The sequence below is a fragment of the Procambarus clarkii genome, chromosome 18, assembly GCF_040958095.1.
Source record: "Procambarus clarkii isolate CNS0578487 chromosome 18, FALCON_Pclarkii_2.0, whole genome shotgun sequence".
Classification (NCBI taxonomy): Eukaryota; Metazoa; Arthropoda; class Malacostraca; order Decapoda; family Cambaridae; genus Procambarus; species Procambarus clarkii.
The window spans coordinates 16,921,342-16,942,462 of NC_091167.1; the positions used below are offsets into that span (position 1 = coordinate 16,921,342).

The window sequence follows — 21,121 nt, forward strand, 5'->3', positions numbered from 1 at the left end:
CGAGTGCAAGCTTTGGGGGGGGGGTGTGTTCATTGTCTTTGCTACTTGACAATGATCACTCTTTCTGCCTATTCCATACTGTCTGCTGGATTGATGACACCTATGACCGAGTCCTGTGACGTTTGTTCTCACTGAGTCTCTTACCTTACTGTTTCAGCTTCAAGTTTGGAAGCTTTTTAGAGAGCTGCCACTTTGCAAGCCAGGTTTGCACAGGTTAAGCGTTCTTGACATATTGATCATCTGGATGCCCTGGAGTTGGCCCCTATAGTGTTGAGGGACCCAGAATTGGAGATGTTGGTGAGCTCCACCTGGACTAAGTCTGCACCTTCTCTTCCTTTTTCTGTGGATGTGGCTCACCTTGCTTTTGGTCTCCCCAGCCCTCTCCCTCCTGGGTCTGGCTTCAAAGAATCTGAAGGTTTCAGAGTTGTCAGCGTTTAGCTCAGGGCATAGCTCGGCCTTCTTTGAGGGTGGCCCCCCCATCCTCTTAAGACAGTGGAGGCAGTTGAGTCTTCTAGACCCACTAAGGTTTTAGGGCATTAACCTTCACAACCTTCCCCCCCCCCTCCAAACCACCACCTTGGGAAGATGCCTTTCTGCCATAGGTGTTAGGCAAGGACTTTGGTTCTGGGACCTTCATGGCAGGCTTCAAGGGCTGAGGGAAGCCGAACGAGAGCCCTTGGATGCCCTTCAACAATTTGTGGACTTTGGGCCCCTCTATGGCAGGTATTTTGTTTCACAGGTAGAATTTTACTTATCCCTCTTCTATGTATAGGTATGATCATTGCTTCTTCCCCTCAGTCTTGTTTCTGGGTCCCATTCAGTGCCTCAGAATTGCCTTATTTCCAGAGGTTTTCTTACTGCATTGTGCTAATTTTCTGAATGGTTTCCTGGTGGTGTGGCAGTTTGTCATTTGCCCTCTCCGCCTCTGTGAGGAGGGAACCAGGTTATGGCTCAGGTCTCGGTTGGTTGAACAGAACTCCTGTGATTGATGTGACCCAGTAGACAAGGAGCAATATCAATGATACAGCTTCAGAATGCCACCAAGGAGCTCTTACAGAGAAAAACTATTGCTTAAATTTAGTCTAGGGTATGAAGGCAGGTTAAAGGAACTGAATCTAACACTTCCTTAGAGGAGAGAAGGACCAGTGGACTACAGTGGAAAACTGACAAGGTGGACACGGTCAGTCTTCTCTCTGAGAAAATAGGTGAAGACGACATAGGTTAAAGTTACACAAATAAAATGGGCCAGAAAAATGTTAAATGCACTCATATGCTACACATGTAGTAAACAAGTAGCATCTCCACTTCAAAGGCTGCCTCAATCTGGCTACTTCAAAAGCCCATTGGGGTTAGGGTGACATCTGATATATGGTTCGCTGCTGGTGTCACATTCTTAAAGAATTCATTTGGTTCCTTGATCTTCAATGTGTTCAGGGGTTCACTGAAAACAGAATACTACTGAAACCTCAGCATTTCACTCATTTCTTTGTTGTCATCTGTGAAAGTTCCATCACCCTTATGCAAGGGCCCAATGCTGGATGCCATTTTTGTTCTAGGTTTTGCATAGGAGAAAAAGTATTTTGGGTTCTTCTCTATTTCACTTATGGTCTTTTGCTCTCTTTGCCTCTCTTTGATCTTGTATGATTCTTTCCGCTTAAGCTCGATCATTTGTATTTCCCTACATAGCCTTCCTCGTCATTGTTGGGATAGTGGAGCAGTTGAGGTGTTCTGCTATTTGTTGTTTTTAACAAAGTACAATTAATAAATAGCCTTAGGTTGAGGACATACATACATACATACATACATACATACATACATACATACATACATACATACATACATACATATATATATATATATATATATAATATATATATATATATATATAATATATATATAATATATATATATATATATATATATATATATATATATATATATATATATATATATATTATATATATATATATATATATAATATAAACACTTGGTTATATATTTTTAAACTATAGTTGCAATTCTTTGCAACGTTGAAAATGTTAAAATGTTACTTAATTTGATATGTGCATTGTTTACCAAACTGTATAGACAGTGTTAACCAAGTTCTGCAGCTGTTTTTGCATTTAATGCCAGAAAGTGCAAATAATAGTTTAAACTTGAGTAAAGTTGTAGTGACAAGTATTTAGAAGTAAACAGTGGAGATGAATTTGGTGAATAAATACTAATAAAATGACAGTGTCCATGGTTAATTTACAGCACGTTTTCTAGTGACCTCTGGGTAAAACATCTTCAAATATATAAATACTGAATATACACATGTAACCAGTCTTAAGTACTCACTTAAATATTAAGGAGGATTTTCCTTAATACTAAAAGAAAACAATTATTACACACAGAAATCACAATAGCGTGATGCATCAAATGAACAAATCTGTACTGAAGTAAGGGAGAAGAGGTAGAACATTTGGTTGACAGAACCCGAGTGCACGGGGAAATTGTGTAAAGCCCCGGACTGTGCTTCGGAAAAGCTGTGGGAGCCTTGTGAGGGCAGTAGCACTCCAGGTTGCAATTCTTAAACCATGTCGTGGCACAGTCGACGAAGGCGCATCTAGGATCATCCCGGACAGAGGTTCGAATCCTCGTCACGGCCCTTGTGAATTTGTTAAAATAATTATTATTGTTTGGCAAGCCTCGGGCACATACTTTACATGGATAGAATATGCTGGTAAATGTGCTCAGTAGATGACTTTGTCAAAATAGGTTTATCTCATTAAGCTAACTGCTTGTTGTAGTTGCAGTAGTGTTGGGTAAGGAACCCACAGTTGTGAGGCGGTAATTATTTAGTAGCATGTAGGAATGTAGGCACTGGTGCACTGTGAAAGATGAAAATTACTAGGAGTATTAATAATTGTGTGGCAATGTGCATGTTGCACTGGAGTGGTTGAGGGTGCACAACTTGCTTGCATTTGCTTCTCTTATTGTTAGCATCCTTTTCTTCCTGCATGCTTTTTCTTTTTCCCATGCCAGCAGGCAACAGTAGAAGGCACCACACAGGACCAACTGTCTCCCTCCACCTCCCCTGTACTGTGCTCCATCCCATCACCCATATCGTCGTCTGTGACCACCATTCCGCTCGGATCTCTGGCTCCGCTCTCACGTCAGAAATACCAGAGGATCCTGAATCTGCCGGGAGTACGGCAGTCCTCGTCCTCTGACGGCCTCCACTTGACAACTACTGCAGCTGCAAAGGACACCACATTTACCACAACCACCTTTCACACTACTTCTGCAGGTCTTGCAAGTCTTTCTCAAGAGATGACTTCAACAATATCGTCTTCACACTCTGGTGGTGGGTTGATTGATCATTTTAAGGTGCCTTACCCTAGACGAGCACCAAGAACTCATTGCAGAAAATCCAAATTGAACTGTAATAATTTGTTTAAATTCAAACCTAAGCCCACCACAATACAGAGTAACTCTGCCCTTCATATAGGCTCAGCCAAAGTCAGATGCAGCAGTTATTAAATTAGTTAACTTGTTAATATGAGAGGGAGTTTTTCAGATACTCTTGAATACTGTGAATTACATAAGAGTATGACTGGTTTGAACAAGTTATCATTGCTCTCAAAAGATAAGTAGCTAATTAAAAGTTTAATTAACAGTATTCAGGCTGTAGTTGACATTTTGAAAGTAGAGTATTGGTAAGAATAATATTGTGAACAATGGTTTTTCAGAACTATACGAGCAAAATAATAATCAGGATGATCAAGTTGTTGTGACTGATCATGACAGACAGATCATATTGGCTATTGGGAGGATCTTCATTAATCAAGGATGAACCTAGTTGTTATATGAATGATAGGTGTTTTAAGGGGTAATGAAAGGGGCAGTAGAAAGTTTAATAACATTAGAGTATTATCTGCCTTGAAAGGTCATTACATTGATTACATAGATGGTTGGATGTGAAGCCAGAGGCTTGAGCACCACAGCACTGATAATACACCTGCGATGAGTTATGAAGCCATTGATCAGCAAAGGTCAGGTGTGGAGGTTGATGTTATTTGGAATCCTTCGACAAACTGCCATAATGAAGGAAATAGGGCTGCATCAGGCAGTGATGGCATGTCTAATGATATATTTTCCTACCCTCATCAATCAGAAGCCTCAACTTCCGAGTCCATTGGCATCACTACTTCCTCTCCTACCCTTGTGTCGAGCTCCAACGGAAGTCCAATTCTGCGTCAGAGACTTTGTGTAAGTGAGCCAACTAGTCTGTGTTTGGCTTGTGTAAGAGGTTGTGGTTGTTTGTGCCAGGTGCATGTGGAGGTGTCCCCATGTGCTTCTTACACTCCCCAAAATAACCACTTGGAAGTCTCTTCTAATATACAAGTGGGAGTAGGGTATTAACATTCATAATTTAGTGTTGGTGCTTCTAGTTTAATACATAGAAATGTGGATTTTCTTAATGATGACAGCTTTGACTTTCAATGGGCTGATTTGATTGGAAACTGGTCCAAAAGCTTTCCATTCCTTAGTAAATGATATAGGTGAGGCCTTTAAAAATTTAGGTGAGACTGCTTCATCAGTTGGAGGTTCCTGCCCTTTCTTCTGCTTGTACACTAAATAATAATACATCTGACTGTCTTTTCTGCTCCTCTTCCCTTTCTGCTAGCTGCTCTGGTAAGACTACAAATATAAATTTTTGATCACCCAAGATGGTAACCCTAGAGCCAGTGACAGGTGTTGACCCAAGAGTAACAAAGGTAAACATCTCGCCGGCAGATTTCATGAACTCGGGTAGCAGATTCCAGCGGTTGCCAATTACTCCTCAGGAGTTGATCCAAAATGCCACTGCATATGATATTCAGGTCATAGACATGACTCTGATCCTTTGGAAAGTGTCAGTCTCCATCATTTAGGCAAGAAGGACTTGATACACTTTCTGGAACTAATAAAGATGGTATGGAAAAAGAAGAACTGGGAAATGTAGCGTTAAATTCAACACTTGGAACAGATGTCACTAAACCATTTTATAAGGCCTGTTTGAAATTTAATCCTGAATACCATTGGAAGAATTTAAAAGGGAATATTAAAATGCTTAGCTCAAGTTTTTCAAAGGGAAAGTCTAATAACATAAACTTCAATAAGAATGTCTCAAAACAACAACAAAAATGTTGTACAAAGACTCTTCCCCAAACATCAGCAATAGTTTTCAGAAAATGTTTTTGAAAGCTAAAAATGCATCATCCCAAAAAACATTGAAGAGTGTGCTCGTCACTGACCTGACAAACAAAAATGATCAGGTAAGAAATGTGCCGGGAAGGAAATGTACTGAAAGGGAAGACTGGATCAAGATATATCTGAAAGCAGCAAGTCGTGAAAGTGACATAATCGGTACTAACTCTCGTCATCTCTCACTAAGAAAGTCGGTGAAAGAATTTTATGAGAATCCTGAGTTTGGTGTTATTGAGTTTCTTAGCTCGCAGATCTTTGCCAGTGAAAAGTCTTAATTTGGTTGTATTGTTGCAAAAGACAACCTGACAATACAAGTTAGGAAAATCATGTGAACAAACAACATACCAGGATCAAGAGACAATTTCAATTAAAACAGTAGCAGGTGTGCATTTTAAATTGAAGTATTTAGCACCCAGAACTGCTTCCATTGGAAAGAATTTTCCACATTTTTCTAATTCTGTAAAGGTGATTAAAGTAACAACTAATGGCATTGACAGATTTGATCATCATCCAAATACTGTACTGCCATTACAAAGCTTCTCATACAGCATAAATATTTTATTTAATAAAGTAAAAGATAATGAAAAGCCTCAGTCGTCAGTGTTAGGGTTGGTAGTTGATACCAGTCATCACAAAACTTGTATCAATAAACAAAAAATATTTAATGAATTACAGAGCTGTACATTGTCCATAAACTGTCTGAATACAGTACCCCATAATTCTTCCATGCAATCGATTATTAAATGTACAAGACTAGAAGAACAGAAAAGAAGGAAAGGAAAGGGGGTTTCCATGTTATCAGGCCAGAGCCCCATAGGTGGCTCATGCTATACAGTAATTACCTAAGTGTAGTTACAGGATGTGAGGTACGCTCGTGGTGTCCCGTCTTCCCACCACTCTTTGTCGTGTAACGTTTTGAAATTACAGTACTGACGGTCTTGGCCTCCACCACCACCTCGCCTAACTTGTTCCAACCGTCTACCACTCTGTGAAAGTGAGTTTTCTCATATATTTTTGGCATCTTTGTTTTGTTAGTGTAAATCTATGACCTCTTGTTCTTGAAGTTCTAGGAATAGGGAGTTCTTCCCCTATCAGTTTTATCGATTCCAGTTACTATTTTGTACGTAGTGATCATATTGCCTATTTTTCTTCTATCTACTACTAGTTTTGGCATATTTAATGCCTCTAACCTCTCCTCGTAGCTCTTGTCCTTCAGTTCTGGGAGCCACTTAGTGGCATGTCTTTGCACCCTTCCCAATTTGTTGATGTGCTTCCTAAGATATGGGCACCATACAACCGCTGCATATTCCAGCTTTGGTCATTCTTCTTGAGGTTATCTCGATGATTTCGAGGCTTAGCGTTGCCGCGACCAAATCCTCGACCAGGCCTTCTTTTCGTTACACACCCCCAGGACGCAGCCCATAGCAGCTGTCTTACTCCCAGGTACCTATTTACTGCTAGGTGAACAGGTGCATCAGGGTGAAAGAAACTGCCCATTTGTTTCCGACTTTAGTGGCATGTTTAATGACTCTAGTCTCTCCTCGTAACTCTTATTTTTCAGTTCTGGAAGCCATTTTTTAGCATGCCGTTGTGCCTTTTCCAGTTTATTTAGGTGCTTGAGATTTGGGCACCATACAACTGCTGCATATTACAATTTTGGCTTCACAAAAGTCACGAACATTTTCTTTAGTATTTCACCATCAATATAATTAAAAGCAAGTCTGAAGTTGAAAAGCAACACATAGGCTCCTCTCACAATGTTTTTTGTGTGTTCCTCTGGCAACAGCTTACTATCCAAAATAACCCCCTAGGTCTCGTTCTTTATTAGTTCTGTAATTCCTTTCCACATAATTTGTAAGTTGTGTGTGGCCTATTTTCTCCAATTTCACATTCCATAACATGGCATTTATTGACATTGAATTCCATTTGCCACAATGCTCCAAGCACTTATTTTATTTAGATCAATTTGAAAGACATTATTCTGTATTCCTTCTGGTAGATCGTTTATGTAGACGATGAACTTGTGCGAGAACTGAGCCCTGTGGTACTCCGCTAGTAACACTCCTCCAGTCAGATATACTGTATTTTCTCTGATTACTGCCCTCATCTGTCTGTTAGTTAGAAAATTTTTCATCCATGTCTGAAGTCTCTCTTTCATCCCTCCAGCATGTTTCTGGTGGGAGTCCCTTCGGCTCCCTGGAGCTATCCAGGCTGTTGTGTGTGTCATTAGACTTTGGCATCAGTCAGTGTGAATGGAATTCTAGGCCTACCATGGACCACGAACCAGAACCTGGTCCCCTTAGAGGCACGAGGAGCAATGGTCTATAGAAATGCACATTTGGAGCCTTCTATATCTGCCATCGACTGGGACAGACACCCAGAAAGGTAAGCATCTCAAAACAAACCTCTATCCTGGTTAAAATGACTAAAATAGACAAACGAGTAGACAGAACTCTCCAAATGAAAATGGGCAAACAAGCATGACGTCACACAAGCTGTGCCGCATGTCTGCGCTGCTCCCCCCCTCCCCGGGAGGGGGAGCCTCAGACCCCTGCAACGGCGAATCACCCTGCAGTTCCTCGGCTGATGTGATGTGGCATAGTTGTGTGGTTCCAGATTCTCTGTGTTGTGCTGTGCCTTGGGTCCAGTACTGCTTTTACAGTGGCATGCGAGCTGGGAGTGATATTCACAGGTACTCGAGCTGCATGTGCTTAGGGTTTCCTTCCCTAAGTGCCCTGTAAGTACCATCCTCGGAGTTATGGGTTCTCTTCCACAAGTCACCTTGGGGTCTACCTCTGTTGACTTTTTGCAGCTCGACGATTGACCACCCCAAGTGTGTTGGAGGCTTTCCGCCCTTGTTTACCTTGGGATAAATGGTAGTTTTGCACTGGTAGGGGCACAAGGTTCTGCGCTGCTAGTTTTCACCTATAACAGTGGCCGGCTCTGTTCCTCCTGAGTATGTTTTCCTCTTGCGTGGTTTTTATTTTTATTTTTATTTTTGTTTGGTGGGAGTTTGCCGTTGTGTCCCTTACCTCCTATTATATTAGGGTTTGACCTTCTGTTTTCAGTGGTACCTCCTGCTTGGCCCCCTGTGAGTGGACACGTCCCAGGGGTTCAGCTTTAGCAGGTTGTTTGGCAGCTTTGGATGCCGGTTAGCAGTACCCTGCCTGGGCTTACCCTTTGCGATACCAGTCTAAGGCCCTAGGAAACCCCGCGGGGGTGCACGGGGTCCAATGGATGCAACCCCTGGGTCCCCTCTCACTTTGTGCGAGTTTCAGGGTTGCTCTGTTTCCTTGTCTCAGGGAAACACTCATGTTTTTTGCCTCCGTCATGCTGCCTGTTGGATTGGTGACACCTTCGACCCCGAGTACTGTGAACACTGTTGTTTGTGGCACAATTCACCCAATCAGATGATGATGATATTCGGGTGCAGGTTACTAGGGTATTGCATGCTAGGTTTTGGTTGCTGCAACATACTAGGTTGGTTGCTTCCCCGGATTTGAGGCTGCCCCGCTTTGCTTATAGGGACCCGGACTTTGGGGTGTTGGTTGTTTCGGCCTTGATTCAGTCAGCACCCCCTCGTTCTTTCCCTGCGTCTGAGGGCTTATGGGGTCGGGGCAGAGCTTAGAGGTTTCTGAGACTCTGGCGGTTTTGGGGGTTGCCCCTTCTTGGGTGTTTGTCCACAGTTGTTCCGGCAATATTTCTTATATTCTCTGGGAGGATGTTGAACAACCGTGGACCTCTGATGTTTATAGTGTTCTCTGATTGTGCTTATGGCACCCCTGCTCTTCACTGGTTCTGCATTTTCTTCCATATCGTTCACTCCAGTATTCGAGTCTGTTCCTCCAGCCGTAGCACCAGGGACTGACCAGTGGGCCCCTTCTCTTCCCACTTTGTCGGCCGCCCTAGCTTTTTCTTGTGAGGCCGGGGCTTTGGAGGATGACTCGCCCCAGGGGGCCTGATGTGGAGGTTCCCGGGGTTGGGGAGGAGCTGACTTGGGGGCCTTGGTCCCCGTTGGACCCCGCCTGGGTTTTCCGACCCTCAGAGCAGGGCCTACTGTTACAAGGAGTGGGGTTTTCCTTTTTCCCCCTCTGCATACGGGTTGGATTAGGGTTCGGTTCCGTCTTTCCGGAGGTTTTCGGCTTCCCGTGTCTCGCCTACTGAGGTGCTGGCGGTCATTGCGGCTTACCACCTGCATGACCTGGAATATGCCTCTATAATGGATTCGTCTTCCTTCAGGTTTGGGTCATCATCTCCATGCTGGGTTCGTTACGAAGTTCCGGAGTCGTCCTGGCTAGCAGACTACCCATTGTTGTCATTGAATGCTTAGAGCGCTTTCTGTCATACCTGCACACTTGAGTGACGCAAGGCGTTGACTGTGGTCCAGGTTTACCTGGGGGATGACTTTGAGCACTTTAATGAGTGCTTGTTCGCCCCTGCCCTTCTGTGGGATGTGGGCACGATTCACCTTCACGTGCAGGTTCCTTCCCTGTCAGCTGTGCTTGTTGCTGAGAACTTGTGCGCTCGTGGCTTGCTGGCTTCGGTCTTTCGTTTCTTTTTCCCCTGGAGCTGTCTTCAGATTGGCTTGCGGAGGATGTAGAGGCGCTTGGGGCCGTTCCTGGGTCTGGTACCTTGGTCTCGGCTGCTCGTGCGTCATCTGCGCATGATGTTTGCGCCGATCCTGCGGGTTGCGCTGTCGCTGTTTTTTGCTGCATGTCTCGCGCGTCGGCAGGTTGTGCTTGCTTCCTCCATGGAATCCACTTGGGCTCTGGCTCTTAGGTTGTCTTCGCCCTTTTGTGCCCTCCCTGGTATCCCTTTGGTCAGCAGTTTTTTGTGTGTTTTGACATCCATCTCAGAACTAAGGTGTTGTGGCCGGCGTGAGGGGTCTGGGGCTCCCCCCTTCCCGCTCTCGGGGAGAGGGAAGCTGTGCAGATGGCGGCCCAGCGTCTGGTGACGTCATGGTCATTTGCTTGTTTCCATTTGGAAAATTCTGTCCACACATTTGACTTTCAATAATAGTTTTAACTAGAGTAGGGGGTTTGTTTTGGGACGCTAACCTTTCTGGATGCCTGACCCGCTCGTTGGCTGACATAGTGCTCCATAACCACATGTGCATTTCTAAAGGCCATTGCTCCTTGTGCCTCTCTGAGGGGGCCAGTTTCTGGCTCGTGGTCCCCAGTACGTCTAGAACTCCATTCACATTGACTGATACCAAAGTGTAATATATCCATATCAGCCTGGATAGCTCTGGGGTGCCTCCGGGATTCACCCAGAGTAATGAAACAAATGGCGTTTCATTATATTCAATGCTGGGTTTTTTCCAGGTGGCTACATAGTCTCCCTGACTTGGTGCCTTCTTTTGATAATTACTTACTGTTTCAAGGTGGTAACGTTACACAGATAACATTACCTGTGTAATGGTAATTACCTTTTATCTGTGTAAAGCCTTCCAGGCATTTTACCAATGATCTTCATGCTCCTGCAGTATTTCCTCTACAGTCGGTCAGTTCTTGCCTACACTCGGTGCATATTTGTACTGTAATTTAGATAGATAGTTTCACTGTATGTTTACTGCTCCCCAGGACACAGCTAGTGGCAGCAGCAGAATAACAACTGGACTTGTGCTGGGTAACCTGTCAGGAAAGCTATTAAAAGAATCTCCGCCTATGTTCTCTCCGGCCACTTTACCTTCAGCGGGCACACTGGCAACTGTTGTCACCACTACTTCAACTAACACTGCAGATCTTCAGGCCAGGAAGGTAACAACTATTCTTTTTGTTCTGAGCAAAGCTGTAGGCTCAAGGTTTATAGTTGCTTACTAGGAAATCTTCAGGCTTTTTGCATAGGATTGGCTCTATTTATTTATCTTTTCAGTGCATTCCTCTTGATCACCCATACAGAGTATTACCTTATATTTCTCCAACTCATTTGTGTTTCCAACTTCCACCAATGTGGTAGTGGTGTTGATAGTAATAAAGTGGTGGTGGCAGTGTTGATAGTAATGAAGTGGTGGTGGCAGTGTTGATAGTAATGAAGTGGTGGTCACAGTGTTGATAGTAATGAAGTGGTGGTCACAGTGTTGATAGTAATGAAGTGGTGGTCACAGTGTTGATAGTAATGAAGTGGTGGTCACAGTGTTGATAGTAATAAAGTGGTGGTGAAGATAGTGATAATAGTGGTGGTGGTAGTGACAGTAACCCTGCAAACACACAACTTAACAGTCCCTATTGTTGCTATGTTACAACTTGGTACAAAGTTGCTACATCCTGTTATAAAGTTTGTATGACACGTTAGAAAGTTGTTACAACTTGTTTGCACGTTGTAGCAACCTCATAGTCTTGTCGTGTGTTTGGCAGGAATGAAGTGATTGTAGTCATGTTGATAGTATTGTAATTACCTAAGCATTTACAAGATGAGAGCTATACTGGTGGTGTCCTGTCTTCCCAGTAATCTTGTCACATAACGCTTCGAAACTACTGACGGTTTTGGCCTCCACCACCACTTAGCCTAATTAGTTCCAGTCATCTACCACTGTTTGTGAAAGAATTTTCTTGTATTTCTTTGTCAGCTTTGTTTAGTTTAAATATATAACCTCTTGTTTTTGAAGTTCCAGATCTCGGGAATTCTTCTCTATCGGTTTTATCGATTCCTGTTAGTTTTGTATGTAGTGATCATATCGCCTCTTTCTCTTCTATCTTCTGCTTGTGGCATATTTAATGCCTCTAACCTCTCCATGTAGCTCTTGCTCTTCAATTCCGGAGCCATTTTCTTGCATGTCTACATTTTTTCCAGCTTGTTGATGTGCTTACTAAGATATGGGCAACATACAACTGCTGAATATTACAACATTGCTCTAACAAAAGTTGTGAACAATTTCTTTAGTATTTCATCATCTGTGTACAATACTGTATTTAAAAGCAAACCTGAAATTGAAAAGTGTAGCATAGGCTCCTCGTATGATGTTCTTTATGTGGTCCCTAGGTGATAGATTCCTACCTAGAACCCCCCCCCCATATCTCTCTCTCTCTTTTTTTTCCATGGTTGTTCCGACAATATTTCTTATGCTCGCTGGGAGGATATTGAACAACCGTGGACCTCTGATGTTTACACAGTGTTCTCTGATTGTGCCTATGGCACTCCTGCTCTTCTGCATTTTCTTCCATATCGTTCACTCCAGTATGGTATTTTACTGTGTAGATTTTATATCCTGGTCCTCCATGCCGTGCATGGTGGTGATGGATGGAGGAGCCCTACCTTCCTCCTTCCCTCACAAGCGTGGTGAGAAAAGTCTAAATTTCGCTTGCTTGTTTCAATATTGATCATATGTACAATTTTGATACCAAAAAACTATTGTACAATGTTAGTGTCAGTCATTAATATCTATTTTTGTGTGTGCTGTAGTTTTGAGTTAAATGTTTAAGATACGAGTCAATTGAGAGATTTTACTGTCAATTATTGATTTATCAGTCCTGTAATTTGCAGTTTTTTTTTTATTTACAAGATATGTCATTACAGCAATCATAATGCTGCACATTGCAATAAAATGCTTCCAAGCAATAATTCAATTGAGAGATGTTATTGTCAATTATCTCTACTGCAATTTGCCTTTTTTATTAGCAAGATGTCATATTGGAGCAATCATAATGCTGAAGATTGTAATAAATATTAAAAGAACATTTCCATTTGAGTGAAATTTGATGACACACGGTGTAGCTTCACCATCAGCTGACTGGCATTAGTGACGAGCTGAGTGTGTTGTGGTGGTGGAGTGGGGAGGTGGTGGTGGTGGCTTTCCTCCCTCTCGCAACCCTCCGCCCTCACCAGTGTGTCGAGAAGATTGGATTATTTCCCGTGTTTGGATTCAACAAGACTTGTTATATGTAATTTTTATAGAAATGTTATTGCAGCTGATTGCTCTATCAGATGCTATGGTTAAAAGGAAACATTTATAATATTTTTGTCCTTGAATATTGATATAAAGACTGATAGTTTATGTAAGCCCCGGCCATTATGTAATGTTTCCACCCACCAATAATTGTCAAATAGTTATTTGTTTGCCAATAATTGCTTTATTTTATGCCATAGTCAAAATGATAAAATATATAATAAATAGATTTTTTGGTGATAGTTTTGATTAATGCAGACTTGAAGAAATATGGATTATGATGCATTTGTACTTACCTAGTATACTTAAAGGTTATTTCTAGATATTTCACTATACAACTCTCCTGGTAAGTCTGAGACTTTTATATGCATTATAGTAGATGTACGGCCTCCCCCATCTTGTTGTCTGTCCTGGGACTCAGGAGCTGCCTGGGGACTGATGGCTTGGACAACCTCCCTGGCCATGGCCATGTGTGCCATATAGTTCAGTGAGTGAAAACACTGTACAGGTCCTGTACTGTACTACATCAACTCAAGCTAAGATTAAAAAAAAATAATAATAATGACCCAAGACAATTGCAACATTTACAATCCTGACAACTATGTACACATTTGTTAGTTCCAATCCCTAAAAAAAAAGTAAAATATTAAGAGAAAGTGCTAAGCCAGTGTGACTATGTAGCACTTGGAATGAATTTGAGGACAAAGTATCTAGGATAGGCGGGAGGGTAGGAATAATGCCCAACTCCCTGGAGCATCGGGGGCTCGAACACTGACCTGCATGAAGCGAGGCAGTCGCTGTACCGACCACTCCAAGTGGTTGGACTTCCAGTCACTGGTTACTCTACCCCACTACTAGATGGCAGAACCTGCAAACCAAGGCTCCAGCCAGCTCACTACCTCATTCATTTCTGTACTAAATTAGACTTGATGACGTGTGCCAAAAAAAAAAAAAAAAAAGTTAAATACAAGAGCATTGTAGATTACACAGGAATAGAATAATAAGCATAAAAATAACAAAATTGATTTTTTCACTCTAGATTATGGGCAGTACTATTGTGACACCAGTGGGCTGGAATAAAAAAGGTCGTCCAGCTACAAAATCGCAGCCTTTGATGCATACCTTAACAGCCACCAAAGTGGGTGGGGTTGAGGCACAAGGAGCACGCCTGGGTAAGCCTGTGATGAACAAGGTGGCCACACCTCTCACTACTCCTATATTGCTTTCAACCAATGATGCTGCTACTGAAACTCACATTGCTGCTGTTAAAGGTGAGGGGCTATATTTATATTTATCATGTATTTTCAAAAAGTTAGATTACCCATAAAATTACTTGCCAGGAAAAGCTCCTTTTAACAGAGAGGTCACGTGACAAAGTTATCATTAGCTATGTAAATTGTGCACATGCTTAGTGAATATGGAACTAAACATACGATAGAACAAAATCAGAAAATAGAATCCCTGCATGAGGAAAAAGTTAGCAATGAATGCAAACAATTACTGGATAACACTGAGCTTGATACATCTGTAGTTTTAAGAATACAGTACTTCCCTCTTAGTGGTATAGTACTTGTATGAGCAGAAACAACAACAGTCAATAATTGGAATAGACTGGCTCAATCTTTTAATCTAATTATTGTAAAGCAGAGTTTAAAAATCCAGCGTCGAATGCGATGAAATGCCAATTTCTGGGTGTGCCCCGATGGCTTCCTGCAGCTACTATCACTGATAGCGTGCCAACTGCTAGGTTGTATCAGCTACAGAGTTCTTATACACTTACTGGGGAGCCATGTGCCAGAACCTGTCCCACTCAGAAGTGCAGGGAATGGTGCAAGCATTAATTCATGCCACCACCAGGGAAGGCACGCAGAAAGCCAGCAAGACAAAACTGCTGGCTTAAATAGAGACTGGTTATGAGAAAATGCTGAAAGAACTCTCAGAACTATGTAAACAAACTATTAAAATCTATCCAAACTAGTACAAGTTCATTCACTCCGTTTCCCATACTCGTTTGAGGGGAACCTTGAGGTTACCTTGAGGTGCTTCCGGGGCTTAGCATCCCCGCGGCCCGGTCGTCGACCAGGCCTCCTGGTTGCTGGACTGATCAACCAGGCTGTTAGACGCGGCTGCTCGCAGCCTGACGTATGAGTCGGAAGGAGTGAGGTAGATCATGGTCAGGAGGCAACACCATCTTCAGTTCTATGGCAGATGTAACCAACTTCCTAATGACCCAGAGGGAAGGGAGGGTGTCAGGGAGCCACCAGGGCTCGCGCAGAAATTGGAGTTTCATTACGCTGGTTTTTTGGATGGGAAAGCACACGTGGCTCCTTCAAGCTTACTACCCATGGAGAAAAAACAAATTGGCACTGACCAGGGAGGAGGAAGCACTGCAGGAATTGAGACAAAGAAGAGACAACCCAATGTCACACAAGGACATCAGGGCCTAGGCACAAGAAACTGAGCCACCAGAACCCAGTGTGACCGCCCAAGTATCAGTGAAATACACTCACCGCAGTGCACGGCATACTCCCCACAACATCTGCACTGTACCCTAAACCTAACAAAGGAGACCAACAACCCTGATCTGCTTGGTGAGTGCTGGTTACAAAAACCCCAACCCAGACCTGAGGCATCCCAAATATATCGATCTAGGGTGGAGGAAGGCACCAGGGAACTGAACACCGAAAACCCGAAGAGGAAGCTGGCAATGCAGCAGCCGGCACAAGAGCCTGCACCCCACAACCGCCTACAACATGGTTACCATAAGGGAAGGAAAGAGGAGGTGCAGACAGAACAAGGGTAGAAATTACCCAACACCACAATTTAGAGTCATAACCACCGTTGGGGCAGCTCTGGGACAACTAACCAGACACAACCCAAACTACTGCAACCTAGAAAAATGAAGAGACACAGTAGTCACTGCCTGAGAAGCCCCATCAAGTGGGCTTCATGGAAAAGCTATATGGGGAGAGCAAATCCCCACAGGACTCCGGGCCGAAGGTGCTACTGACTCAATAGGAAGCACAGTGGAGGCAGGTGGACTGAATGCCATCATGTGACCATGGACGACAAGCAACCCTGAAGCTCGCGCAGGGCAAGAGAAAGATGGGTGGGGATATTGATAGGATCACCAAACTGCAGAGGATTTCCAAGGCCTGAAAGAATAGACCAAGCAGGACACCCAGGTACTGGGACACTATGCTGGACCTTAAATTGGAGGAAGTTACCGATCTATACAGACAATAGAATTGAAGTACTAGTATAGAGACTGCATAGCAAGCCAACACAGCAGCTGCTCGTATGGCTGTGAAGGCCTACCTATGCACACTATAATGTAGCATGCAAATACCCAGTGCACCCCAAGCCAGCCAATGACCCCTCCTGGTCCCAAAGGGGCTAATCCCAAATTTGCACACAGACATAACATCACATGAGACCATAAGACATAGCAGGATGTGCAGAATATCCCCATTGAAAAGCAGAGGTGCAATAAGTACTCTAAGAGAAAACTCTTATCAACATCAAAGGCCCGAGACTGTTCAACATGCTTCCACTACACATAAGGGGCATAACTGGCCGACCCCTCACAGTGTTAAAGAGAGAACTCAATAAATACCTCCAAAAGGATACCTGATCAACCAGTCTGTGATTCATATGTCAGGCTGCGAGCAGGTGCGTCCAACAGCCTGGTTGACCAGACCAACCAGGAGGCCTGGTCAGAGACTGGGCCGCTGGGACCCTGAACCCCGGAACCACCGAAAGGCAAGTTAACCCTAGTAAAGGCAGGAAAATTCCAAGACACCTGACTCGCCCTGGGTAAGGGCCACCACATGCAAGGAGAGCCCCTATGGAATGACTCCTAAACAACCAAGGAAAGAGAACTCTGCAGTGCGAGGGCAGCTCAAATGAGCAGGCAGGGAAGATAACCATGTGCACGTGCAGCTCCAAGCACAATTGATGTCCAGGCTCACACAACACTGAACAGTGTACAGGAATGCCCACAAAGGCAAAGACCACCACTTGGCTGCAACAGTAAAACACCGGAGCCCAAACAGCAGAGAAGTGACCAAGCATACACTACACAGCATAGAACTGAAGGTGGTGTAGCTTGTTTACTGCACGCTACCTCCTTCCTTCCCTCAAATGAGTGGGGGAGGTGCGGTGAATGAGCATGTACTAGTTTAGAAAGATTTCAATTTTTTACACAGTTCAGAGAGTTGTTTTGGCATGTCTTGAGGTTGCAGTTTCTATTTAAGTCAGCAGTGGTCTGTTTTGTCTCGCTGACTAGGTGCCTTCCCCATTGGTGGTGTAAATAAATACATGCCACCGCTCCCTGCACCTCTGTGAGGGAGGGCCAGGTTCTGGCAGTGGTCCCTGTCAGACCTATCAGAACTCTGCAGCTGATGCAACCTAGTAGTCGGCAAACATTCAATGATTTTTTCAGGAAGCCACAAGGGGCTCCCCCTAGACAAGTATGTATCTTATTATAAATGAGGTCATGAGGAAGTTCAAAGTAAAAATATTATAATGACAATCTAATGTATAATAGATTGTCATTAATAAATAGCTTTTGTCACAATTGATATTTGAAGATGAGAAGCTTTACAAATGAATGAGAAACCTTACAAATTAATATGGACTAAAGTTCTGATAGAAAGAAGGAAATTGTATGTGAAATACAGTATGTATGAAAGGAATGGTGGATAAGTTTAAATACCTGAGCTGTGGATGACAAAAAAGGAATTTGTACAAGAAGTTAGGAATGGAAAGTGGCTGGTACAATGAAAAAATCCTGGTATACAGAACAAGATTTGGAAGAGATGTACAAAGATGATTGCATGAAGGTATGGGTGTCCTGTCATATGTATAGGTGCAAAATGCTGGTGAAGTATGGATATGAAAAATATTTGGTGCTAATTATAGACTTTACCTTTGTTAACCCAACAGTAATTGGAGACCTGGTGGTAAACTGACTGGCAGATTATGTGCCATATAAAACTAGTAAGGTTTAAAATGAGCTGTGAGAAAGAAACCTGTTAATGAGTCAAATTATTTACTCATGTACCCCATCTATGTAAACAAAAAATTGTACTATAGTATTCATGTTAAAGAAATAAATATCCATTGGCTGGTGAGATGAGTGCATTTGAATGAATATGAGAGGAGTAGAAGGCCAAGATGATAATGGGCAGACATGGTGAGTAAGAAAATTGGGGGAAGACATGGCAGCACTTTGTGGAAAGGCAGTAAATGATTGACAAATCAAGTAAAGCCTGGTACACTGGTCTTATGAAATGTGGTGCAGCTGTGTTGAGTTTGCTAGAATATGGTGGTGATGCTATGTACCCATCCATTACTATACCTTACACACTACAATTTGTAAAAAAAAAAAAAAAAAACTTACAGTATTATTATACTACTTTCTATTTACTCTGTGGAGGCACCATCCCACAGTAGGAATATTACTTAAAAAAAATTCAATTGCATTGCAGGTATCAGTACCCCATATGAGAGCAATATATGAATGTTAAATGTGGTTAATGAGCGAATATCATTTTGTCCGTGTTATAGACAAGTAACAATGCATACCTTTCAATGAGTAATAATAATGGATCATTCATTATGAGATATTATAGCTAATAGAATTGCAGTATTGAAAATATTATTGCAGTGCAGAAATGCAAATATTGGTAGACCTTTTAAAATTCTATAAGTTACTTAACATTGACCTTTTCTCCCCACTCCCTTCCAAGTAGGTGGTCCACTCAGCCCTCGAGGAGGTGGGTCTGGGGTGAGGGTCTACTCTGGCAGCCCCAAGACGTCCGCTGCCTCATTTCTCCTTACCAACGTTACATCGTCGTCTAGTGTTCGCATGGCAAGCCCTTCCATGGTTATTACAAACACCATGGGAATGTCCACTGGCTCTGGAACAGTTATTTCAGAAAGTTCCCCTCTGTCTCTGGGTGTTGGATCTGTGGTAGTGAGTGCGGGAGGTGTTAGTGGTGCAGGTAGTGTGCCGAGTAGTGGTCGCAGTAGAGTAATTCTAACTTCCAGCCCTCGCCTGATGCGGCCCATTGTGGCTCATACCAGCCGCACTATTTCTACCACTCGCACTTTAAATACCAGCCGCCCCACGGTGATGCTGGTAACAACACCCAGCCCTATAACTCAAGCATCCTCTACACTCACGACACATACAACCCCTGTAACACTCCCAACCTCTCTGGTCACCCCAACTCTTGTATCTTCTACAACAGTTGCACCTCCGATTACCCTTTTGCAGTCTTCATCCACCTCAACCTCCACTACACCCTCCAGTGTACCAACGGGGGAATTAGCTCTGCTTGTGGCAGCTTCTGAGATGAGCGAAAGAGCAAGAAATATAGTCGCTCCAACAAACAGTGGTTCCAGTACAAGTTCAGATAATAAAACATCCTCAGCAGTAACTAGCACTTCATCAATAACTGCAGTAATATCTAGCACAGAACATAAGCATTTAGCATCAACTAATAACCTGAACATTACTACTGATGATTCTCAAGTATGCCAACTACTAGTTTCTCAATCATCTGTAACTACCAACATTACAGATTCAAACATGCAACAGTTGACATCGACCGTTACCACCCCAACAACTATCACTTGTACTATTACAGATAGTACTTTAACAACTACTACATCGAATACAACCTCGTCTACCACAGCCAGTGCAAGTTCCGTGAATTCCCAATCATCTCGTCACCAAGGTATTGTCACAAGGACCTTTACATTAGCTGGAGGAACAAATTTGCGTGCTAGACGTAGTAGTGGTCCTCTGAGGGATGAGGTGGATGGTAACAGACATAATAAGTCGACCGCTACAGATGCATCTGTTCGTGCATCGGCTTCACGCAAGAATCGTGGTAAAGGCCGCGTAAAGGGCAAGTCAAGTTTGTAGCAAGTCTTTAACATAGTTCCCCCAGAACAGTGATGATCTCTTCCTTTCAGATGAGTGCATGTACACTAATTTTGTTTAAAAGATATGTGCTGTATGGTCTCCCTGGCTTGGTGCCTTCTTTTGATAATTAAAGATAATGGTCATAACATTTTCAAGTGTTACAATCTGAATGTGTAATTTGTCATAATGTACCACTGTTTTATATAATTTATTACTACAAAATATGATAAGACATTATTGTTAACATTACATTTATTGGGTGAGCTCATGTTTTACAGCTGCCAATAGTCAATTATTTTACTCCTAAGGTTTACAATTACTTCATATTTTCATCATGCCAAAAAATTTGTGAAGAAATAGGTACCTACCAAAGAGAACATCCGACAGGTAATGCTGATGAACAGTTGTCTGTATGTGAAGTCTACTATTAAAGCCGTAGTATACTTTACATCTGAGCACTGCAGATGGTGTACACATTTGTAATTCAATGCAGGATACATGTACATAGCCATATTTATAAAATAAAAGGATTAGTTTTACAGTACTTTTATTTTTTTCGTCAAATCACAAGTGCTTGTTCTTTGCAATACAGTAATTTTGAAATAAAGGGGCTCGGACCAAAACTGGTCAGATGAAAATGACCTTTGCACCTAATTTTTTCATCTTAAAATGATTGCCGCTTTTTATTTCCATTATTACTTATATTCATTTTATCAGAAACATTGTGTTATGCAAATTGAATTATTTCAAATTAAGCTTTGTCAACCATAAGATGAATGACCATATGCTAATCTTGATCTTCACTATCATCACTATCTTCCTGCTCCAGCCACTCGATAAATCTTGCAATCTATAACAAAAGTATTGAAGAGGTTCAGAAGTCATACAATAAAAAGGAAAATTTTTATCCCTATAGCCATAAATATATAATGAGGTCTACCACTTTACTTTCAACCTCTTAAAAATGTACCAGACACAAAGCTAAACGGAATATTTACTTTACGTTGTGAATAAAGGTGGCTTCCAAAATCTTTTCCTTTTTTCAGTGTTTTCCACCTGTTTAC

The 21,121-nt window shown here is 42.5% G+C and overlaps 2 protein-coding genes across 3 annotated transcripts in view; one reads left to right on the plus strand and one right to left on the minus strand.

The window, feature by feature from the left end:
- Positions 1-3,029: 3,029 nt before the first annotated feature.
- On the plus strand, positions 3,030-20,596 carry LOC138365810 (uncharacterized; the record flags this gene model as incomplete). Of its 2 annotated transcripts, none has more annotated exon segments than XM_069326298.1 (5): positions 3,030-3,349; positions 4,160-4,254; positions 10,818-10,994; positions 14,160-14,391; positions 18,874-20,596. In XM_069326298.1, coding segments are annotated over 5 exon segments (2,008 nt in total), but the record flags the coding sequence as incomplete, so codon positions are not given.
- The window catches only part of LOC123754503 (eukaryotic translation initiation factor 2B subunit epsilon), a 54,268-nt gene continuing 53,738 nt past the window's right edge, over positions 20,592-21,121 (minus strand). The window contains exon 13 of the mRNA XM_045736956.2: positions 20,592-20,907. Within this exon, the coding sequence (XP_045592912.1) occupies positions 20,845-20,907 (63 nt within the window). The 3' untranslated portion in view covers positions 20,592-20,844. The remainder of the gene's footprint in view (positions 20,908-21,121) is intronic.